At 39.7% G+C, this 25,270-nt stretch overlaps 1 protein-coding gene across 2 annotated transcripts in view; it reads left to right on the top strand.

Annotated features, from left to right (window-relative positions):
• The window catches only part of NRG3 (neuregulin 3), a 408,983-nt gene that overhangs the window by 324,450 nt on the left and 59,263 nt on the right, over window positions 1–25,270 (top strand). For both annotated transcript variants that reach the window (XM_087932151.1, XM_087932150.1), the window contains exon 4: window positions 21,922–21,948. In XM_087932151.1, coding sequence (XP_087788277.1) covers window positions 21,922–21,948 — 27 coding nt within the window. The remainder of the gene's footprint in view (window positions 1–21,921; window positions 21,949–25,270) is intronic.

The raw sequence follows: 25,270 nt of genomic DNA, 5'->3' as shown, positions 1-25,270 counted from the left end.
TTTCTCCGCATAAGATTCGAGTATCTAGGCAACGTTCGATGAAGTCTCATTCATCATCTTCAGGCTTCTGTCTTCGCTCTTGCTTCTCAGAGTGAGAGCCAAAGACAGAAGCCTGAAGATGATGAATGAGACTTCATCGAAACGTTGCCTAGATACTTCGAATCTTACGCGGGAGAAAACCTGAACAACCAAAGATCCACATACAAATACCCGCGAGAACCTCAGAAAATATATACATATACATATACATATACATATACATATACATATACATATACATATACATATATATATATATATATATATATATATATATATATATATATATTTGTTTTCTTAAGTTTTTGCGGGTACTTACATGTATGGCATTCGGCTTTGCTCGGGTATTTTCCCATGTCATAGTAGCTGTGCTTTTAAAGTAGTAGCGACATTTCAGCAGAATCTCATCTGCCAGAAGCCTGATGATGGCAGATGAGATTCTGCTGAAACATCCTCACCCCTGTGTGAGATGCATTTGAACTAATTTCAGTTTTGGAAACTGATTTCAGAGGGAAGTCTTTGAACCAGATGTTACCATAGTCCACTCTTGATGTTACCCTAGCATGGATAACAGCAATCGTGAGTTACCATCAACCGATTAAATATACTCCTTGTCACTGTGGGCTTATTAACTGTACATTTTAGTAAATTAATCCCTTGGGTGAGATGGTTTTAGCCCAGCTAGGAAGGATTCAATAGCAAGACCCTGAAAACACAAGCCAACTTGTACAAGACTTCTATTTTATACCATTTAATATCCAGCACAACTCAGTTATGGAACGTGTTTCCACAAAAAGTGATGATTCCCTGTACAGAGAAGATATTGTTTATAAAAGTTGCTAGGGCAACCGATGGCAACCCATACCAAGTTGGCAGAGAAAATGGACAGGAGAAATTACATGCTGTTATTTTTATTTGCAGCTTAACATTGTAATAAATTCCATGTTTTCAAAGACTTTTCACTGGCACAATTTCACAAGTTACGTGAAACTAATATTTGTTAGTGTTTTCTCCTCCTCCTCCTTATTTATTTTTTATTTATTATTAAATCTGTTTGCCATCCTCCTCTTTCTCCCTCTTTCTCTTTCTCTTCCTCTTCCCTACTCTTCTTCTTCTTCCTTTTCCTCTTCTTCTTCTCCTTCTCCTCACCCCAACATTAGAAAAAACACTACACATGCATAAAGTCTTCAAGGAACTACAGAATATTTTCATTTGCAAACAAAAATTAGAAGCAGAGTAAATTGTTCTGCTGGAGATGCTTACAATCTCCACGTCCTGTGCATTGCAGCATGGTGTTACCACAGAAGAGGGAAGGAGAATTAGCCTAGAGCTGAAATGTCACTACAGAAGGACATGCTACTGAGATGTTTGAGAAAGCTTGTTTAGGGACATGCAACATAGTATTTATGTTATTTCCACCACCACCCCACAACAGTCTATACTCCTTTATGCCACTGTTTGCATGATGTCCTAAGAGAGCTAATTGATGATCCTATTTTCTTAAGTATGGAAATAATTATTGAAATGTTTTCTTTTACTCAAAATTATTAGGGGAGTGAGATTACTGTGATTAACTAGATGATGAGGTTTAAAAGAGTGTTGGATTGATTTCCTATAAATTATTATCTGGCACAAGAGCAGAAATGTTGTCAAGAGCTTGCTTGTAATACATAGCATGACTCTTGGCTTCTGGGAACAGCCCAGAGAAGCTTACTGTAGAAAATTGACAAAACTCAAATAAGCATCCAAGGATTTCATTTTAATACAATTGAAAATGTTTGCTTTGGTGAAGGTTACAATCATAGTTCTTGCATTCCTTTTCAAGATCAAACATATAAAATATATATTTTGGGAGTAAGGTGACACTCAGACCCAAAGGTATTCATTAATTTCCTGGAACCCAAGAGACAATTGACACAAATGAAAATATGCATACTTGCTTACTCTGGATTGTGAGTCAAACTGACTGTCCCGTGGATGTGGTTCATGTACCGCACTGATGTGATGTATTTAGTGTGAGCCCATCCATTGTTTTAAGTCATGGTTTATGACTAGTACAATAGTAAATAAACAAACCTTTGTTCACCAACTCTGCCTTAACAGGATGTGCAGGCCACATCTATGTAAAGTGAATGCCTACAGCACTGTAATAAAAATGAACCTTCCAAAATTCACCTTCATACTCTTTCTTTTACTCCAATTGCTATTTACTTTGCAACTAATTATATGCCTCAGCCTTCCAAGTTTTAGGACTACACAATTATGTCTTCTTGGAGAGAGGGAATGAGAAGGTTCATGAATTTTCTCATGCCTTCAGTGGAGCACCGCGGTTTCATTCTTATCCCATTCCTTTCCACACACATTCTGTCTCTCAAGTTGGGAGTTGATATCCCTGTTTTGCCTTTTGCTATTGAAAGCTATGAGATGACTACTCGTAACTGTTCACCTTGTGCCATCACTGTTGGCCCGCTCTTAAATGCAAGGGCCTCTGAAGTGCATTTCACTGGGCCTGTAGCCAAAAATATTGCAAGATAGGATCCCAGAGGATATTGTGGTTGACATGGAATGAAAAAAGTTTAAGCTCCATCCTAATAAGTTTATAGTATAAATGTATTTAATTTATTAAGCAGCATCAATACAATTAAACTTCAGTTAAGTTAAACAATCATTGTGAACACTCCAGCACTGATCTGCCTCCCAGTGTGTTGGTGTACTGATTTATTTCTTTGTTCAGAGCCTTTGGACTAAATGGGTTGTTCACTTTTTTCTTAGTTCCATAAATTTAAAAAAAATCTAGAAATTTCAGGCACAAAAATATCAAAACAACACATTAAGTTCCAGTTAAGCTCATGCCTACATAGAAGACTCTGGTCAACTAATGGTCAACACTAAACTGGTACTAGATAACAGAACTCAAGAGACGTTGACCGAGACCATTTCTGGGAATATAAGGACTGATTCTTCTCTTAGCACCACCCATAAGCTATGCCTGTTCTTCTCCTATAAAATGTGTGTGTGTGTGTGTGTGTGTGTGTTTTTTTAAATAAAATTTAAATTTCAAGGAACAGGTAAGAAAGCATACCCCTTTTAAATGTGAGTCAGACGAGTAGTACTTTTGGGTTCAGAAAACACTAATCTAGAGCCATTGAATTGTGGATCCCACCATCTATAAAACTTTATCTTTATCAGATGTTCTTCTTATAATCCTGCAAACACAATCACACATAGCTGACAGCTGGCACTGTAGTCCATCCTTGGAACCACTTTAGAGATTTCTCTATAATTTACAGTTGCCAGGATGATGTGTTTTGTCTTCCACATAGTTCTGTTTTTCTACTTCATGGAACAATAACAGAGTGGATAAATGATGTGTGAATTCCAAGTGATGAGTACTTGTTCATGGAAAGAGGTAACTATACCCCCCAAAATTTTAGAGGGGTTCCCCACTCTTGAGCTGGATAGCAGCTCTGTCCCCTGTTTTGACCTGATGTAAAACAAGCTAAGCTGGTCTTCTTTTTCCCTTTCTCTTTTGATGATACTAATAAATTAAGAGCACATTTGATATGACAAAGTTTCACTTCTTTTAACTGCAAAGCAAATGAAGTAAAAAAGGAATGATTATTAGAGTCAGGCAGGTGTAATGATATGTTATAAAAAGGAGGTTTATTTGGCTTTGTTTTTTGTGAGCTTATATAAAACTGTGCCTATATTTTTACATTGCTATGCATCATATCCACAATGCAGTCTTTACAAACCTGTAGTGGGCTTTTGGTTACTTATTTACTTAATATGCAATCATCTTTAAAGTCTTTTTAGATGTCTAGGTTTCACAAGGAAACTTCTATTTTAAAAAAATCCAAAATCGTGTTATGGTAAAGACACCATTTTATGGATATTAGCAGTTTTTAGAGTACTTGTTAACATATATGCCTAATCTAGAGCCGTGGTGGCACAGTGGTTAGAATGCAGTACTGCAGGGTTAACTCACTGCTCATTCCAGCAGTTCGACTCTGACCTGCTCAAGATTGACTCAGCCTTCCAAGGTTGGTAAAAGGAGGACTCAGATTGTTAGGGGGCAAAAGCCTGACTCTGTAAACTGCTTAGAGAAGGCTGGGAAGCACTGGGAAGTGATATATAAGTCTAAGGGCTATTGCTATTGCTAATCAAGTCACTGTACTTCACCAGGTGTGTTCTAAAGTATTCACATCTTTCCTTGCTGTGGAAGTTTTTCTCCATAGTCAACCTATGACATCCAGTGACATGTACAAATGAAAGAACAACCATAAGAATAGGTTTCCTATCACTGCATAGACTGTACCTGGCTGATGCCATGACACCGTGAAATATCTTTTGAAACGGATTGAGTGAGCAATGAATTGATTATGTCCCATCGGTCTTAACTCTGAGGTCTTAGATCGGTCTTAGATCAGAGATGTCCAACCTTGGCAACTTTAAGAACTGTGGACTTCAACTCCCAGCATGGCTGGCTGGGGAATTTGGAAGCTGAAGTCTACAGGTCGTAAATTTGCCAAGGTTGGACACCCCTGGCATAGATCTTCTCCGGGATGGTTTTGAACCTGACAGAAACAGAATGGCATCCCTTCTCAGCCTTTTAATGAAGATCAAGTGCATGATTTTATTGCACTGCTTTCATTTTCATCATTCATTTTTCCAGTATTTTTCCAATATGAAGTACATGCAATGCTTCAAAACAGGAATAACAACACTGTATATTGTGGGGTGGAATGTTGGCCAGATTTGCAGGAGAGGGGGAGGGTAAAGAAGCTTGGAAACTTGGGTATACCAAAAAAAAAAAAAGAGAGCCAAGGTAGAAACACCCCCACCCCCCAGCCCAGCAGTTTGCACATTATAGTCAAAGGTTATGCAGGTGAGGCAAGATTTCTTCTACAGTTTAACAGCAATGAAGAAACTGAAGTATCTCCTCAAGTTGTTCTTGATTCCTTCACCTTTGACACTTTTTCCCTTCATGTCGTTAAGTTTATTCTTATCTAACAGATAATTAAATAGCCTTGAACCACTGAGATATGTTCCCATAATAGTCCTGTCTCTCTGGTGAACCTGTTCTTCCCACTTGGTTGTCTTCAAGACCAGCCCTACAGGGTAGCAAAGAGTTTTATGAATCTCTCCTTGCCATCTAACATTCATCAAGGTTTGTGCGGCTCTGGTCCTAATCTTTTAAGCCCCTTATGCCCTAAGTTGTCAAACATATTTTACAGAATTATCCCTATAACATTGGCACTGTGAAGATACTCCACTTCAGCAGAATTCAAATAATTTTATTCAATTAAATGTACATTTCTGCTGATGGTACCAATACCAAGGAGAAGCACTTGCTGCTTCATTGACTCCACCGTGAAGATCAATGAACCTTTACGCCATTCTCTCCATTTTGTGACTTCTCAGAAAATGCTGTTCTTTATTAAGCCATGCTGTATCTTATGAATTGTCCATGAAATAGCTTAAAGATTTTGTAAGTGCATGGTAAAACCTACCAGATTTTACTGTATGTTCGTTCAACAAAGAACTAAGATTGAACTGGTATGGATATGGAGAGCTTCTGAATTGGATGTGAAAAGGCTCAGTTTATAATCTGTAGGTTTGGTTCTTTGATACATCATAACAAGGAGAAGCATTAATGCCTCCAAGAATATTCTGCAATATATATAAGTAAAAAATAAATAAGTAGGAAAGAAAGAAAGAAAGAAAGAAAGAAAGAAAGAAAGAAAGAAAGAAAGAAAGAAAGAAAGAAAGAAAGAAAGAAAGAAAGAAAGAAAGAGGTAAGGAGGGAGGGAGGGAGGATGGATGGATGGATGGATAGATAGATAGATAGATAGATAGATAGATAGATAGATAGATAGATAGATAGATAGATAGATAGATTCATTCTGGAGTAGACACATCTCTCCTGCCATTAATATAAAAAAGATTTAAAATATCTGTCAGCTATCGCCTTATCCTTGCTGTGCTTTGCTGTTACCCAGTGGCAGATTGCCATGGACTGTGGAGAGGGGGATGAGGAGGGTGAGACTTGGGAATTGAAAGTAGAAACTGTATCATCTCATGATGCTGCCCCAAGGTTATCCAGCTGGAGGTAGGAGGGTGCTGCATATCAGGCTGAGCTTGGACTGACCATTATGAAAACATCTTGCGTTGACTTGATTGGTTACAGCAGGGGGGCCAAAGAGGGACAGTTATGGGGTGGAAAAATAGAATTTAGGGATTTTTGTGCACACGTCTCAGTTCTGGCTATGCAATGCTGGAGTACACTTGATCTCTACTAAAACTATGCCTTTTTCAACAAATGGAGCCAAGATCATTTTTATTTAGAGCTTCAAGCTGTGGCAGGTCTGACGACATCTCTCAAGGAGAATTGTTGTTCAGTCGCCAAGTCATGTCTTACTCTTTGCAACCACAGCACGCCAGACACCCCTCCCCTGTTCTCCACTGTCTCCTGGAGTTTGTCCAAATTCATGTTCATTGTGTTGATGACACAATCTAACCATCTCATTCTCTGCTGCCCCTTCTCCTTTCTCCTTCTGTCTTCTCCAAGGAGTCCACTCTTCTCATTTGATGGCCAAAGTATTTCAGCTTCAGGATCTCTCCTTCAAAGAATACTCAAGGAGAGTATTCCACCCCAAAATTCAAAGATGAATGCAGCAAATAGCAAAGTATCCATGACTCTCTCTCTCCCCCCTCCCCCTGTCATTGATATAGTGAAACAGGCCTTGAGGAGGTAAAGTGCTGAATTGATTTTATACTGATTCAGTGCTGATTTGAAAGGAATGATGAGAATATATATGCCTAAGAAGAATGTCCCACTATTGCCAATTGAGTAGCACTAGGTTGGACTAACCCAAGGGAAATCAGCAGAGGAGCTGATATTCAGATAAACCAGTTGCAAATTATGCAATTCACAGGAAAGGCACCAGACCTGCCTTATAAGAAACCTCATGCTTGCTTTAGCTTAGCAACATCCTGAATCTGCATTGCTGATATGAAGTATGAGTCAAGGGAAACACAAACACACGAAGTGAAAAATGACACCTAGACACCCAGAGTGTTAGTACCTTAAAATGCCCAGGGAGGCAATGTATTGTGTGTTTCCACCAAGTGGGCTTTGTGAGGAATTAATTGAAAGAGGAAAAAGTGAAACAGAGAACACTAAACTACTGAGACAGTTAAATTTTATGAAACATAGGTTGTCCCATATATCAAAAGAAGATTTTATCCATAATTACGTCTAGCCTACTTTTGCTGCAAAAATACCAAGGATCTCCAGATGGTGGCAATGGGTTGATGTTTACAGATAGTCCTCAACTTGCAATAACAACTGGGACCAGAATTTCTGTTGCTAAACAAGATGGTTTTTAAGTGAGAGATAGTTTTTAAATTAGTACAGGGGAACAGCTTGCCTCCAGAACTTGTGGTTGCTCCATCACTGGAGGATTTCAAGAAGAGATTGGACAACCATCTGTCTGAAATGGTCTCGGGTCTCCTTCTTGAGCAGGGGGTAGGACTAGAAGACCTCCAAGGTCCCTTCCAACTCTGTTATTCTCTTAAATCTCTCAAATGCAGTTGAGGTGCTACAGACTTGTCCTACCTCACAGGGAAGACAATGTGTGAATAATCAATACATGGTTTTTTTTTGCTTTTTTCTCAGTTCCCTATCTATGTACTGGAGGTGGAAATCCATGGAGATGGGGTTGAATAATTGATAATCCCCCACCTCAAATTGTCCCTTTCTCTATTGGGTTCCATCCATGCTTCACAAGTAGGAGCCCAGCCCTAAAACTCAGCCATGAAAGAAGCTAAGTAGATAATCAGGAAATATAAATCTTGATGGTTGAACTCACAGGTCAAGGAAATCCAGGATTGCTTTAAATGCTTAGCTTCTTTATTTTAAGGGTATTTTTTCTTATGAATTATAGCAGATGCCCTAAATTGCATAAGTTTCGAAGAGGACTAAATAAGACCAAAGATATTGAAGCACTTGTAAAAAAAAAAAAAAAGGAAAGCGAAAATGGCTTACAGAGCTGTGGAATACATAATTATACCATCCAAATGAGGGTTTTGATATTAGTTAATGCCATTAATAAAAGCAAATGACTACATAACGTTTGGTGTCTACTGCATTGACTACAGTGAAACTGAAAACGAGCTAGAAATATTCTCCACCATTTCCAAAGATGTGTAATTTCAGCTTAATTGTTGTATCCTAGCTGGCTGCCTTGAGGGATACAAACATGTGTAGCAATTTAAAGTTAGGGTTTTGGTGCACAAGGAGGAGGAGGTAGAAAAAACAGAAGAGCATGGTCCTTCCTAGTCAATTTCTAACACGTTCATAAGTACCATAACTTGGTTGCAAAGGTTGATTTGATGAGATAGTGGGAAAAGGAAACCAGGCCACCAAAGAACATGGTGGCTGGACAGCATCAAAGCTGACAACAGGCAGAGCATAGAATTGCCATGAGTCGGACATGAATGAATGGATAACATCATCTTCATTTGATGATGCCACTGCTTGGCAATGCTTTGACTCACTAGACCCTTTACTTAATTTGTCCCACTTTCAAGTTGCAAGGACAGAAGTGGTTGAGCCCCCATTGAGCAGAATGGGGACATAGTCATCCAGATGTAGCTTTTCCTGACAGCTTCCACTATGTTAAGAACCGGAGGGAAGAATTCTAATCAGATATGAAGTGGGGGAAAACACACGTTGGGTTGAAACCAATGTAATGTAGCAAGTACTAATATCAATTTAAACATAGCAATAGCACTTAAAACTTACATACCGCTCCACGGTGCTTTCCAGCCCTCTCTAAGCGGTTTTACAGAGTCAGTCTATGGCCCCGCAACAGTCTGGGTCCTCATTTTACCCACCTCGGAAAGAATGGAAGGCTGAGTCAACCTTGAGCTGGTCAGGATTGAACTCCTGGCAGTGAGAAGTGACTTAGCCTACAACACTGTGTTCTAACCACTGTGCCACCATGACTCCCATCAAGCCTTTTATAAACAAAAAAAAAATATTTTAGTTTCAGCAATACCCATGTTGGTGGGACACTGATGAATGAATGGGTGCGAAGCCTCACTACTTCTGAAAACTGGATTTTGAGAATAATCAACCAATGGAACAGCTTGTCTTCAGAAGTTGTAGGTCCTCCATCCCTGGAGGTTTTAAAGAAGAGACTGGACAGCCATTTATCTGAATGGTATAGAACCCTATAGCCTGCTCAAGGAGGGGGTTGGACTAGAAGACCTCCAAGGTCCCTTCCAGTTTTGTCATTCTGTAAAAGATCTTTGATGGAGAGGAAGTACTGTAAGGGAGTGCAGAATTTGATCCTAAATGAAGCAAAACCAGGGTCAGAGTGTTCTCCGTATTGGCAAGAAAGACTCATCCATCATCTAAATGAGACTCCTGTCAATCTTGGCTTGAACTGAATGCTTGCCCAGATGCCTTTGCAGCTAAATGCTATTCACTTTGCAAGCTGGGTTTTCCCTTTTTAATTTCAACATTATTACAGGGCTACAAATCACAAAGACACCACTGCCAACAATGTTAATTGGTTAGCTGTTGTGCTTGAAATTATGTATTTGCTAGAACAATATGCCACAATGATGGGGTGAAATATCGTAATGGTGTCCCTGTTTCCTGGGAATCCACATCCAGCCAATTTTTTAATGAACAAAATGAGAGGTTTGCAGGTCTCGTAGAACTGAACCTTATCAGCTAGCAACTCGTGTTTCTAATGAGGTGGAGTTTGCAGACAGCTTGAATCGAGGACGGATCTATGCCCATGTATGTCCTTCCAACATTTATTTTGTGGCTTCCTGAGACTCCCTAAAGTGGACCAAACATTTTAGCTCCCCCTTTTTTGCATTTTGTCAATAGGCAAAATAAGTTATTTAAGTGTGGGGTCCTTTACTAGATACCAACACAACCTTTGTAGCTAAGGCTTGAATTGAGGGGTCCTTGGTGCTCTCTGAACTTGGTTGTTTGCTTGCAGTTGTTTCATTACCCAGGGCTAGTGAGTATGCTAGTGAGTGTGGAGTCACTGTCAGTTTATACACAGTCGATTGCTCTGCCAGTGCTGGTAGAGGTCTAATTTTCTCCTTGCTAGAGTCTTGATCAGATTGTTGTGGTTGGCTTGTTTGTCTGCTGTTAAACGCTGCTTTTCTGGGTGTTGGTTGTTGGAGTGGATGTATAGAACAGATATATTCTTTTCTGTAGAGTTCTTTAAGCCATGTTGTAGTATGACTCTTGAAGTTGGCAGTAACCATTGAAATAGTGCAGCGCTGATAAAGAAAAGAAGGACTAGTGGTCAAAAGATAGCAGTATTCCCGTATTTGAAGGGCTGCCACAAAGAAGACTTAGTTTCCAAGGAGAGAAGCAACCTGGAATTAAGGAGAAACTTCCTAACAGTGAGGACAATTAACCAGTGGAACAGCTTTGCCTTCAGAAGTTGTGGATGCTCCAACACCGGAGGTCTTTAATAAGAGACTGCACAGCCATCTGTCTGAAATGGTCTAGGGTCCCCTGCTTGAGTAGGGGGTTGGAGTAGAATAACTCCAAGGTCCCTTCTCACTCTATTCCGATTGATTAATGGATTGATCTAATGCTACCTCCACAGTCTTAAAAGTATTTACTAAATATTGCATACTGCTCCCTTTTCCCAGTAGAAGAGTAACAGGCAGAGAAACACGCTGTGTCATCAGATCAAGACCCTTTTAGTCCTGCGTTGTGTTTTTACAATGTACAACCAATGTTTCTGAGGTGCTCGCAAGCAGAAGACCTGAAACATCTCCATCATTTTATCCTCTGAAACAGGTATTTGGAGACCTGTTGCCCACAACCCAGGGTTAACTTCAGGGTCAAAAGCATTTTCTCCCCCATGAATTTATCAAATCCCCTTTTACAGTCCTCTGAATTAGTGGCCATTGATACCTCCTTTTGTTAACTCTTCTCCTGAGCGATTCCTGTATTTTAACGTATAGCTTTTAAATGTGGGTGCCTCTGTGTGAATGCACGTGTCCCTGTACACAACGCAATGGGTGGCAAATGTGAAGTGATCTGGAATTACAGGTGTAGGAGCGTATGTGCCTTGCTAAAGTTAGATAGCTCTGTTATGCGCGAAGCGTCTAATTTGGAAAATCTTCATGAGGGATTCAACCTGTTTGTGTTCTATTTTTGTGGGCAATGAATGCAGCACAGGCTGGATTGTACGCTTGGAAACTGGACACATTTTTGAGTCCTCCCTTCCTGAAATTTAAGTCTCCTGTAAAACAATTGGAATGCATGGATTTACTGCACCAAAAAGAAGTAGCAGTGAATGGCATTATCAACAATCAGACATATGGGCAGTCCTTGACTTGTGACCATTCTTTTAATGACCATTCAAAATCACAGGAGCATGGGAAAAAAGTGACTTGTGCTTACGACTGTTGCAGCATCCCATGGACACGGGATCAAAATTCAGCTGCTTGGCAACCAATCTGTATGTACAACTGTTGTACCATCCCAGGGTGGTGTGATGGCTAATTGCGATCTTCTCAACCAGCTTCCAACTAGCAAAGTCAATGGGGGAAACTGGATTCACTTAATGCCCTCGTGATTCAAGAACAGAACAGAGTAGAATATGGAATGGAGTGGAATGGTATAGAATGTAAACTATGATGGAGTGGAGTAGAGTAGAGTAGAGTAGAGTAAACAGAACAGAATGGAATGGAACAGAACAGAACAAAATAGAATAGAATAAAAATGTTATCGTCTCTTTAATGTATACTAATCAGTGTACATTGAAATGAAATTTCATTGCATTCAGGTCTCAAAGATAACATATATATATATATATATATTTGTTTTCTGAGGTTCTCGCGGGTATTTGTATGTGGATCTTTGGTTGTTCGGGTTTTCTCCCGCGTAAGATTCAAAGTGTCTAGGCAACGTTTCGATGAAGTCTCATTCATCATCATCAGGCCTCTGTCTTTGGCTCTTGCTTTTCAGAGTGATGTGAGGTTGCAGCTGCTTTTTCTTTCTAACTGTCAGTGGGGTGGGATTTGAATGGGTGGGGGCTTGGCTGTGTTCTGATTGGGTGGGGTGTCTTCTCATTGGTGGGGGCCTGGCTGTGTTTTGATTGGTTGGGGGTTGGCGTGTTCTGATTGGCTTGAACTCGAAGCCGGGCAGCAAGAAATCCAGCCAATCAGAACACGGCCAACCCCCAACCAATCAAAACACAGCCAGGCCCCCACCAATGAGAAGACACCCCCACCCAATCAGAACACAGCCAAGCCCCCACCCATTCAAATCCCACCCCACTGACAGTTAGAAAGAAAAAAGCAGCTGCAACCTCACATCACTCTGAAAAGCAAGAGCCAAAGACAGAGGCCTGATGATGATGAATGAGACTTCATCGAAACGTTGCCAGACACTTTGAATCTTACGCGGAGAAAACCCGAACAACCAAAGATAGATAGATAGATAGATAGATAGATAGATAGATAGATAGATAGATAGATAGATAGATAGATAGATATATATATATATATATATATATATATATATATATATATATATATATACTGTATATTATATGACACAGAGAAACAACATAGTCCAATTCAGATGTATATATGTACATGGTGAGAAGAATGAGTCCTGCAAGTTTATCAGCCAAATGGCAAAGGGAACAAAACTATTACAGAATCTGGTAGTCCTGCTAGAAGTACTTCAAAACTTCCTCCCAGAGGGGAGCAAAAGAATCACCCAAAATAAATTGGGTGCGCAGGGTCTCTAACAAAGCTTTGAGCTCTAAGCACATAGTGCTTATAAGAGGTATCCTGAATAAAACAGGAAGTGAGCTTCCTCTAATCTTCTCCACTGTCCTCACCACTCTCTGTAGGGACTTTCTATCTGAGGCACTACAGCCACCAAACCAAACAGGGATGCAGTTTGTTAAAACGCTCTCAATTGCACCTCTTGTGTAAAAAGTGGCCAGGACAGAAGGAGAGAGAGATGTGCTCTCCTCATCTGACGCAGGAAATGCAGACACTGGTTGGAACGCTTCACTAAAGATGATGTGTGGAGAGACCAAGTCAGATTGTTAGTTGTCAGATTTAACAACTCACTGATTAATTTAGCAACCATAGCAAAAAAAAAAATCTTGGTTAGCAACAGACTTTCTGGTCCCAGGGTGGACATAAATCAAGGCCTCTATGTGGATATCCATTTTAGTTCTTCCGTTTTCCATTTTCCTTACTGTAAATGCAGTTTGATCTATTTCTATATCAGCAGGTACATTCAAATAAAATGTGTTCATCTAAGCATAAATATTGTTCCTAATATATGTGTTCTTACATAGGCTTCTTGCAGTCTGTGCATCTTTATTTTTTCCCATATATGAATTTTGTGCACATTTTTTTCCCAATATGTTTATGGTATATAGTTATATATGTATATTTTGTTCTCAGGCATCACATTGCAAAACTCTGAAAATCCTGAATGTTGATACACAAATCTGTTTCACTCTGCATAAATATTAGAGGCATTAGATCTGTCACCTAGGATTTTCTAAATTCATTCTCTTTCTAGTAAGTGCAGCTTTGGTTCCACTTCAGGAATGAAATCATACTTAGGAAACCCCAATGGATTTGCAAGTGAAGTTGAGATAGCTCGGAAGTAACAGGGTCAAAATTTCTGCAGCAGCCAACCTGAAGAGCTGAAAATGTGTTTACTATTACTGTGAAAGTATATTGATTAGTTGCAAAGGAAAATAGGCTGGTATACACAAATTTAAAACTGTTCTTCAGCTGCTGAAGCCAGTTTAACTACAGCTTCTAGCATTTTTATCCAAGCAGGCAATTCAAAAACTAATCATTTATCTCTGTTTCTTTTCTGGACCTAAACTGAGTTAACCTATTCATAAAATTCTTCCCTAGTGCAACCGCTGGATTCCAACAGAATAAGAGAATAACAGCACAGCTATCTATTTTGCTCTTAGGTGTGTTCAGTAGATTTCTTTAGAAAAAAATATCAATTGTGACGTTCATTTCTACCAGTTGTGCACTTACGTTGTTTTGACAAAAGTGTTTCATCCTGCAACCTCTGGTTGGATCCAACAAGCTACTAAAGCCACTTTTTCAATTAGCTCAAAAATGTCTCAAGAAAATGTCTTTTCTCCAGGGGCAGGGGGAAAAAATGGGCAATTCAGTAGATATTTGCTTAACATTCAACATTTGTTTGCTACCAGGCCTCGTGAAGTAGCCTCATGGATGCAGGGGACATGAATTTGAGCAGACTCCAGGAGACAGTGAAGGACTGGGGGCCTGGCATGCTGTGCTCCATGGGATTGTGATAGGTCAGATACAACTCAACAACCCCAACAAAAGCACCCCATGAAATATTTCAGATAATGGAGTATGAAAATATTCTCTCTTGCAGTAGTCCCACCAGAAAACTCTCTAGGCCACCGGTAGGGAAGGCTTAAGTGTAGAGTCACGTGGATAGTTCTAGATTCTGTCCAGAGGTAAGAGAGCATTCACATACCACTCCATTCGATGAATTGAGGTACTTCACCTGGACAACTCTTATTTGCTGCTTTCACCCATCTTAACTCCCATCATTTTACTTTCAATTATGCAATGTGCAGAAAAGGAACAAAAAAGCATTAAAGAAATTAAGAAGGAAATAAGAAGAAAGAAATGGAAATAGTTCTTGATTTATGACCAATTGTTTAGTGTCTGTTTAAAGTTATAATGGGACTAAGGACTCAGTAGGGAAGTTCCCACAGCTCCCCAGAAATGATCGTAAATGCAGGCTGGTTTTTGAGCACCTGAAATGAGGTCTCATGACCACAATTGATTATGTTTATGCCAAAAACCAGGATTCCAGGGTTTTGCCAAATGTGCCCAAGGCTAAACAAAGGGTTCACTTAACAACCAGGATGATTTGCTTAATGACTGGCAGCCCCTCAAATATTGGAAGACTGCTTCTTCTCACTAGACTAGATCTACCCAATTCCTGCAACTATTCTTCATATGTTTTACTATGTCTATAATTTGATTGCCATTCAGTTAATTTAAATAAATAAAAGAATCTCAGTATAATTGCTTTGTAGTATCTATTCACTAATATATTTGAGAGCATCCATCATTTTTTGTGTCCCTTCTGTTTCCAAACATTTACTTGGCCAGCCTTGTAAACCAGACACTGCTAAAGCAGGTTTGAGTTCTCAAGATGTTGCTGAAAATACAAACCCTTGTAGCCAGATTCAGCACATCGCCAGTAGAGGGGGATTCTCGGATATGTAGTTGAACAGCATCCAGAGGACAGGTAGCAAATTCCCTACCCTTCAGCCAGGAGGATGTTCATTTATTGGGAAAAATAAGTCCTAAAACTTTTTGGGTGCAAATTTATTCTGTTTGTGCAGCAATCTTTGGCCAGTAGCCACTAACTCTCACCAGCAGTGACAATGCCTATTTATTGAACATGGAGGAGAACAGCAAGAGACCTTGGGCCTGCTAAGCTACAGTGTGCTTTTGTTTTGCAACAGCTACCTGTGCTGGATATTTAGTGGCCCAGTCGGAATCGCTTAGGGCTAAAATTGTCATAATCCTCTCAAGCAAGACTAACGATGGACAAATCCTTCCTGGCTGGTTTATCTAGCAAAGGTGGAATCAGGGGAAGGAAAAGGTAAACAGCGACATGACAGCTGTTTCAGCAACTTAGGGGAAAAAGAGAGACACAGAGGCTATTGGCTAGCTTAATGGGAAGAAAATGTAGTTCTAGATGGCAGGGCTTTCTTTTGCCAAAAATAAAAATAAAAATGGGGGGATCAAAACACTCCAGAGGAGAAACTAAAGACTTTGATATTTCCTTGATGTTTGAGGCTCTAAAATGTGACACTAACTTCACAGAAATAAGCAGCAGATCAAGATCAGTGCGTGGATGTGGGCGCTAAATGCACAAAAACGTTGCTCCATAAAGATTAGGATTTTGAGCAGGCTTGGATGTTAACACAGGAACCGTGTGCAGTGGGTGTTTTCCTTGAGTGAGGATCCTCTAGAGATGTGACAGTTCAGATCCTATATTTGCAACCCAAGGGCCTTTGAACAACGGTGGGATTCAACCTTTTTTACTACCGGTTCTATGAGAGAGCACACGCAGCCGATTTTAAGCTTCAAAACTATTCAGCGCTGGTGAGTAAAACAGCTGGGGCGTGGCAATCCGCTCTGCCACGCAAATCAGCTGAGCTAAAAAAAAACCAAGGAAATACAGGACAGGAAAGGGTGTGGCTGGGAGGGCAGGGCCAACTGCTCACCAGAGCTACCGGTTTGCTAGAACTGGTGCAAACCGGCAGCAGCCCAACACTCTTCCATTTGTGCTCCATTACTTTGCTGCTGTTGTGTTTACACTTCTTTTCATTTCTCCATATGGTTCTTGTAATTTGCCTGGAGCAGCCCCATGACGACATAGGCAATAAATAAAATTTAACAGATAAATAACAGATAAATAATGAATTTGCTCTTTTGGCAAAGCAACACCCAGGGCAAACATCACGAAAATGTTGTGGTCCTGCAAAAGAGGCTTAAAACATCTAGAGTGAGATTGATCCTTTCTCTATATATTGTCAAGAAGGCAAGCCAGAATGAACAGTGCTGTTCAATATGTTGTAATTAAAAGGAGCCCCGGGTTTATGTGATGTGTGAATGCAATCTCTAAGTCACATGTACCAAAATTTAACTTTGCTTGTAAAAATAATAAAGGTAGGATACAAATGAATGAATGAATGAATGAATGAATAAATGAATATGATATAGTTATGCATGGGGAGGGGGACTGAAGCCTCCTTGAGATTATAGGGATTGCTTTTCTTTTCTTTCCACCCAGTTTTGTCCTTCTTGCCACTTTGAGTTTTCGTGTTTGTTTTTTGTGGTTTTCTGTAAACCAGCCCAAATTACTGGAGGTTCGGCAGCCTATAAACTTACCTAATAGCAACAACAATCACAGCAATAATAATGATTCATACTTGAATGGGCATTTGGTATACTGCATTACTGAAACCCACCCAGTTTGGTTCGATCAAGATCCCGTGCATTGTGTGATCCCTCCAGACTGGGTTAATTCATTGCAAGGTTAAACGCATTGCCTGCAGATATAGTCCATATACACTTATACAGTATAGGAAGGAAGTGTTTAATTTTTCTGTCAGAAGGCAGACTTGTTGTCTTTTTCTTTAGCGTAGTTTAATAAGGCTAAGGAATAAGTGGTTTTTGTTTGTTTCCTCTCAAAAGGCTAATGAGCAGATTATGCAGCAATAAATGTTGTTTTCATGGTAATAGGATAATTGCCATTGGCGTGCAAGCCAAATGTTCTGAATTTATTGTTTTCTATTCTCTGGTTATTGGAATGGTGAAGCGTCAAACCGGATGACACAATGGACAGTGTTTCTTTTAAAGCTTTCCTGATGGATTTTCCGAGGTTTTTAAATTTCTCTTTACTTACATTAATCTCTTTAAGCACCCACTGGTTGCATGAAAGACAAAGCTGTGTTTGCTTTTGACAAGGTGTCAAGTCATTTGGTCTTTTGTTTCAATTTTAGCTATTTTATTAGTTCTGTTGATGGATTTCTTTCACGTTCAGTTTCCACAGAGAAGTAACAGCTAGGTAAAAAGAGAAAAACTTTCTCTCTCCCTCCCTCCTTCCTTTCCTCCCTCCCCCCCTCTTTTTCTCTCTCTCTTTTTCTTTGCATGCAGCTAAAGAAAAGTACAGAATCAGATAATCCCCCTCAAGCTGAATATTCAGTATTCAGATATATAGTTTTAATGATCATTTGGACCATTTGCAGATTTGACTAGATAGCTTGGGAATTCTTCTTTTGATCATTTCAGCAAAGAATTTATTTGAAATCTCTTAAACTGAGGATTTCTAACATGGCCCTTGGGTATTCATTATGCATTTCAACACATAGCTGCAAATACTATTCGGCAAACCCATCCAAATACAGGTGCTCATTTGTTACTAAGAATAGTGTTGGGTTTTTTTTTTGCGGGTGTGTGTGTGTGTGTGTCTAATTCTTCTCATAAAGGCTCAAATAAAAAGAGACAATCTGTATTTTGGTTGCTTGAGCTTGGTTGTTTGCTTGCAGATATTTCATTACCTGAAGAGGTAACAGCATTATTCCCGTTTACAGTAGTATGATACTGCCGGTACAACAACTGGTTAGCTAATTGCATGCTTTGATTTATTGTTTTCCCCATCAGGTAGTTTCTCCTTAATTCCAGGTTGCTTCTCTCCTTCATTAGTTTCCATCCATGGCTTTTTGCCCTGCCTTCAGGTGCTTTGGAGAATAGCTTGGCTCCCTCTTCTTTGTGGCAGCCCCTGAGATATTGGAACGCTACTATCCTGTCTCCCTTAGTCCTTCATTTCATTAGACTAGCCAAGCCCAGTTTCTGCAACCTGTTCTTCGTATGTTTTAGCATCCAGTCCCCTAATCTTCTTTGTTGCTCTTCTCCACACTCTTTCTAGAGTCTCAACATTTATTTATTTTTACATTGTGGTGACCAAAACTGGATGTAGGACTCCAAACATGGTCTTACCAAGGCATTATAAAGTGGTACTATATGATGGCAGTATCTCACAAGATCAAATCATATCATATCGGTAGGATTTTAACCAAGAAAAGCATTGAAGTAGATGTCTTTAGTTAATAATGTAGAAATTGTTGATTTAAGGAAACAATAAAAACGTATTTGTCTGTGTGCGTACAGATAAATGTTGTCTTCCTGCAGCGTTCTACCTGTTTTCTGGAGCTGAGAAGGACTAAGAAGCTGAGGAAAATGAAGCCCAACTTTTTTCCCTTTGCGAGTAGATTATGTTGCTTTGTGAAGCAGCTTCCAGAAGGAGCTTTGAAAATTAAATATACCTCTCACCATGAGGCCCCGGGAACAAATGCTCCAACAAATCACAGCTTCAAATATTATCAGGATAGTAAAAAAACAGAATGTTATACACTTCTCACCCAGGTTTTCCTAAGGCAAAATCACTAAAGTTGCTTCATTAGTTCTCAGAAGGGTACAGAATATCTCATTTTAACCTCCCTTGAAATCCCCTGCACAGCTTGATCTAACAAATTGGAACATAATAAAAACTTTGGTTCTTTACTAACAATCCCAAATTTGTCAATGTTCCCCAAGGAACCCTTTTCTTTCATTTTAATTGTCCAGGAAAACATAGCATTGTATCCTGATTGCACAATACAATCAATATAATTCCACCCTGTACTTCAGTCTAAATAAAACGTTGGTTTCAGATAATCTCTTAATTATATTGTTGTTCATTCGGCACACATGCATTGTGGTTTTTAAATGTCTTTTCAAAGAACACTGTTAAAGTTGTCGAGCTTGACAACTGCTCAGCCTAAACAAAGTCAGAAAGTTTCAGGCTTAGGCATCTTCAGAAATTGCACGGTGGAAGCTGATTGTTTCTCAGTGGTGAGTAAAAGACTACAAGTGTTCTGAATTAATTTCCCCTTGCAGACCTTTTGAGACAACTCACAATGTATGAGCTATACTGGCTTGGATTAAAAGTATACTGAATAATTTGCTGCTGATTTTAAGCCTCTGAGAACAGAACTTTAGGAACTACAAGGGCTGTGGAATATCCTGAGGTATTCAACCTTCTGTATGAAGAGCACACATAAAGTATACATCTAGAGTATACAACTGTTGAACTTCACACTGCTTGTTTGGCAGCAAAGCAAGGCTACATTTCTTTCATCCATAAAATTCTCTTCTATGGACATAGCTACAGCGCTCAGCAGACCAAGGTAGCAGTTTCAAGCCAATCTTATTCTCTTGTGCAAAGTGCAACATAGGTTGATGTAGGTGGGTAGCACGTTTAGTATATAGTTCGGATCTACCACAAAGTCCTCTTCTTGTAACATTGGTTTTAAAAAAAAAGATGAACCAGAAAGATCCAACCTGGAAGTGAGGGCACATTTCAGTAATCTTAGATAGCACCTTGGTAGGTACCTGAATGGAAAATGGATGGAAACTAATCAAGGAAAGAAGCAACCTAGAAATGAGGAGAAATTTCTTGACAGTGAGGACAATTATTCAGTGAAATAGCTTCTCTCCAGAAGTTGTGAGTGCTCCATCACTGGAGGTTGTTAAGAGGAGATTGGACAGCCACACATCTGAAATGATATAGGGTCTCCTGTTCATGCAGGGAATTGAACTAGATGACCTCCAAGGTCCCTAATAACTGTTATTCTGTTACCTATAACCCTAAATGGCACTGGAAAAAGCAACTTAAAACTATTTTTCATACTTAACACATTACAGCATCAAAATTTGGACAGAATTGTGTCTTGCTTAGCAACAGAAATTTTGAGTTCAGTTGTAATCACAAGTCAAAGATTGCCTTTACTAGAAGAACTCTCTTTGAGATGCTGAGATTTACTATCAAAATAAGAGCAATGATGCACGATCCATTTAAACAAATACAGAAGTATCAGGCGACATAGAACCTCCCATTTAATTATCCCCAAATGGTGTAGAAATGAAATACAGTAGGACAATAATAAAAGGAATTCCCTGAATAAAACACATATATCAACAAGTACGGTCCTTCTCTGCCTGTTCAACTAAATGTAAATGTAGAGTCAACTTACCCAAGAGACGTAGTGTGTTGCTGAAGACAAGAAGATATGACTGGATTGGGGGCTGACTCTTAGGAGATGACTAGGCTGCCCATAGGACAGGGGTCCCCAAACTTGGCAACTTTAAGACTTGTAGATTTATGGCTACTTGTGGCTATGCTGGCTGGAGAATTCTGGGAGTTGACGTCCACGAGTCTTAAAGTTGCCAAGTTTGGAGACCTCTGCCATAGAAGATCTAAGGCCAACTCATCTTGAATTCCGCTGACTCTTTTCGACTGCCAATTTGCTTTGACTGTTACTAGTTACAGATTCCTATTGAGGGCTAGCATGGAATAAACTTGTACTCATAAACCTGACACTAATTGAGTGAAATGTGATGCAATGAAGTCTAGTTCTGAAGGAGGTAAGCTCCGAGCTTGGTTGTTTTCTTGCAAACATTTCATGACCCAAATCAGGTAACATAATCAGTACATCATCAGTACACTGGTTTGGGTCATGAAAGGTGACCCCCACAGTTCAACCTGAGCTGCAAATATTCTCCTTTGTTGGCTATCCGTTGTGGGCTGCAAATATCCAATTGACTGCTAGATGGGATCAAAACCTTCACCTTTTCTGTAACTGGAATTTACAGAATTTTCTGCAACTGAAGTTTTTCAGCCTGGATTCATTCAGAGCATTTAGTGTCTATCTAGTTAAAAAGAATTGTGGATTTTGCATGCCTGGGGAGGTGACTCGCTCAAATACAATAGACCAGGGATGTCAAACTTGCAGTCCACAGGCCGGATGTGTCATGCACTGGCCACATCCACACCCGGTTTAGCAAAGGAGAAAAAAGTTGTGATATATAAAGACAATGTGACACTGCGAGTATGACACCCCTGCAATAGATTATTTTCATGTGCATTTAATTTCCATTTTTATATAGTTTTCCATAAAGCAATTTATAGTTGGCTATGAACATAATGAGCTGGAATTGGGTTTGGGGCTAACTTCATGTGATGATAATAATAAACTTGTTGGAATAAGTGGGGCAAGGCAGTCATAATTAATTAAGTAATTTATATTCTATTGTGATAATATACACACACAGAGAGAGAAACACACACACACTTGAAGGAACTATATTTTTAAAATCAGTTCATGATATTTTACTAATGTTTTCCCTTCTCTTTTTTTCTCCTTTGTTTCCATGCTTTCCTTGGTACAGCTCACCATTTAGGAATTGAATTCATGGGTAAGTTTCTCTTTTGCTTTTACATCTTGCATATCAGAGTTGTTTCCCCGCACTGAGCAAACTATTTTCCCCAGGGGAGCTCAAATGGCTGGGGGGGCGGGGAGATATCTGGGAATTATTCTACCAGAACAATGGCTGTGTGATAGGATGCCTTAAGTGAAAAGGACTGACCCCAAACCAGACAACTTAGTTGTCAGCTGTTGACCAGATTGTGTTTCTCAATCTTTTACCTACAAACGTACATCGGCTGTAAGATTGTTTATGTTTTATTTCATTGGTTTTTTGATCCCTGGGGGTGAAGCTAAAACGGTTTAGTGTTGAAAGAGAAGGAGAGTGAGAAAGAAACTCAAGATTTCACCATCATAGTTCTCTTTTGATATAGTGGGGACAGAGAGACACCTTCTAGATGCTGTTATTACATCTTCTAATGGTAGAGTTCCAGCGGGCCTGATGGGATTTGTTTCTTGGCCTGGCCTTTCTGGAAAGGTTGGTCTCAGTCTTGAAACCCTGATCAATTTTCTCTCCCCTTTTCTTATATCTAAGAGAATCAAAGCAGGGCAAATGCCAACCTTTTTTTCAGTCCTTCCTCTCTTTCAGAGCTAAGTTAATGTTTACATACCTGCTCCTGCATCCCTTCTTCAAGATTGTAGTTTGGGCTGGGTTGAGCTCAGTTGTGTTGTGTTGAGTTGGGCTAGGTTGGGTTGGACTGGTTTGAGGGCAATATTTTAGACAGGTTTGCTGTTGATGCTGCTGAGTGGCCAGATTTCCATTTTCTTTAATTAATCTTGTAATGTGTTGGTACATTTTTATTTTACTTATATTTTAAATGCTCAGGATTGTTTGGTAGTTATGTGGAACCATGAATGAATAAAAGAAAGAAAGAAAGAAAGAAAGAAAGAAAGAAAGAAAGAAAGAAAGAAAGAAAGAAAGAAAGAAAGAAAGAAAGAAAGAAAGAAAGAAATTAATTCTTCAAGGTCACCTCCATAGTTCTTGACAAAGGCAGTTTAAAAAGAATGTGGAAAGCTCAAGTGTTGCATATCAGCCAGAAACATCAACTGTGTTCTCCAGAGGTTTAGTTTGTTTTTTGAAGCAGGGCTACATGATCAGAGAATTTAGAGCTTCCTTTTGTCATTGATTCAGCCACAAAAAATCCAGAAGCAAAAGTTAGAAAGCCATTGAACAAAAGTCTCCTTCTTTTTGCAACAGAAGCCAAAGGACGTAGCCCAAAAACATGATTTCTCTTATTTGAAAGTTGCCCTTCAAAATCTCTAGTATCTTCACCATCTAAAACACCAGATGGTGTTGTAGGCACAAGCTGCTAGGGGTAGTGGTGAGGAACAGACACCTAGACTGCTAATGTTATTTGTAGGACTTAGTGTTACCGGTAACACTCAGAAGAATGCTTTGTTCTTGCATTCTACAGAAGGACATTTTTTAAAAAAAGAAAACAACATATTTTCCTACTTGGAAACTTTGGAAACAAAGATGTCAATGCAAGCAACACATTAGCGAGTGATTCACTTTAAGAGTGACTCATTCAAATCACTCGATCAAAACCAGGCTAGCAAATAATAGATCATTTTCATATTGCATCCAGTTTTGATCATATAAAAAAGAAATTGAGACTCTAGAAAGTGTGCAGAGAAGAACAGCCAAGATGATTAGGGGGTTGGAGGCTAAACCACATGATGAACCATTGCAGGAACTGGACATGTCTAGTCTAATGAAAAGAATGACTAGGGGGGACATTAGAGCAGTTTGGAGTCAAGCTATTCTCCAAAGCCCCTGAAGGCAGGACAAGAAGCAATGGGTGGAAACTAATCAAGGAGAGAAGCAACCTAGAACCAAGGAGAAATTTCCTGACAGTTAGAACAATTAGTGGAACAACTTGCCTCCAGAAGTTGTGAGTGCTTCATCGCTGGAGGTTTTTTAGAAGAGATCGCACAGTCATTTAACTGAAATGGTATAAGGTCTCCTGTTTAGGCAGGGGGTTGGACTAGAAGACTTCCAAGGTCCTTTCCAAATCTGCTATTCTGTTCTGTGCTTTACTGATGAGTATAGTTTCAGCTGCTTCTCTGGGGTCTTCCATGATGACCTCAGGATTCACAACACATGTGGAGAAGCCATTGGCTTCAAAGTACCTGGTTCAACACATCAGTTTCAATGGATTTCCTGTGCACTGAGGTGGCCATTTGCATGAGACTACAAAGCAAAATAGTGTGGGGTTGGGTGGGATGGGATGGGATAGAATAGAATAGAAATTAGACTAGACTAGACTAGACTAGACTAGACAAGACTAGACTAGACTAGAATAAAACTCCAAGATCCCTCTCACAGTTATTGTTATTAAGTCTGGTTTCACCCAGTCTATGTGTGTCCTTTTGGTTTTTCTCACCTAAGTGTAAGACTTTATTTTTCTCTACATTGAATTTCATTTTGTTAGATAGGGCCCAAGTCTGTCAAGATCCCTCTGGATCTAGAGCCTCTCATCTGGGTTGTTGGCTATTCCTGCCAGCTTAGTATCCTCTGCAAATTTGATGAGTTCCCCTTGTATTCCCTCATCTAAGTCATTTATACTCAGTGTCAATATAAGAACAAACTAAGGCACCAAGCAATCAAGTCCTTATTTAGGAATACTGATTAATTCACAGGACAGAGCAGGAATATTTGCTCCAATCAGGAGGTTGATCTGAGACTGTTAACAGAGATACCACAGCAACAGAACAGGAGTCTTCAACACTGCTTGTGCCAGGAAAAAAAAATGGTTGCAATGTGAATTACTGGCATGGGAAAATCTAATCAGTGTGAAAAGAAATAGCAATGAACTTTAAAACAGGTTGTCAGTGCAAGGTTTTGGAAAGAGCGTGTTAAATGAAATGGGTTCTAAAATAGTTTCTCCAACAAAGGAAAAGGAAGTTACACTAAAGGGAGGGAGGGAGGGAAGGAGGAAGGAAGGAGGGAGGGAGATGGGAGAGAGGGAGGAAGGAAGGAGGGAGGGAGGGAGATGGGAGAGAGGGGGAAAGGAGGGAGGAAGGGAGGGGGGAGGGGAGGGAAGTGGGAGGGAGGGAAGAAGGAAGGAGGGAGGGAGGGAGGGAGGGGGAGGGGGAAAGCCATTTGTTTCACACCTGCAACAGGCAGCACTGAATTAAAGAAATTCTTGTCCTCCTTTGAGCAATAGGTTGATCCCTTCTTTTTTGACACAGGCTCTCAAATATTGGAGGACTTTACCATGATTTGGACAATGGATGGTCTGTTGGCTGAGGAAACCATTTTTTCTCATCTTCCTCTCACTCTCTTCCTCTTATCATTCTTGAATTTTTTT

The sequence above is a fragment of the Pseudonaja textilis genome, chromosome 4 (assembly GCF_049901715.1).
Source record: "Pseudonaja textilis isolate UNSWEBS1 chromosome 4, rPseTex1.2, whole genome shotgun sequence".
NCBI classification, from domain to species: Eukaryota; Metazoa; Chordata; class Lepidosauria; order Squamata; family Elapidae; genus Pseudonaja; species Pseudonaja textilis.
The sequence above is the reverse complement of the archived record's forward strand: the minus strand, read 5'-3'. Positions and strand labels throughout refer to the sequence as shown.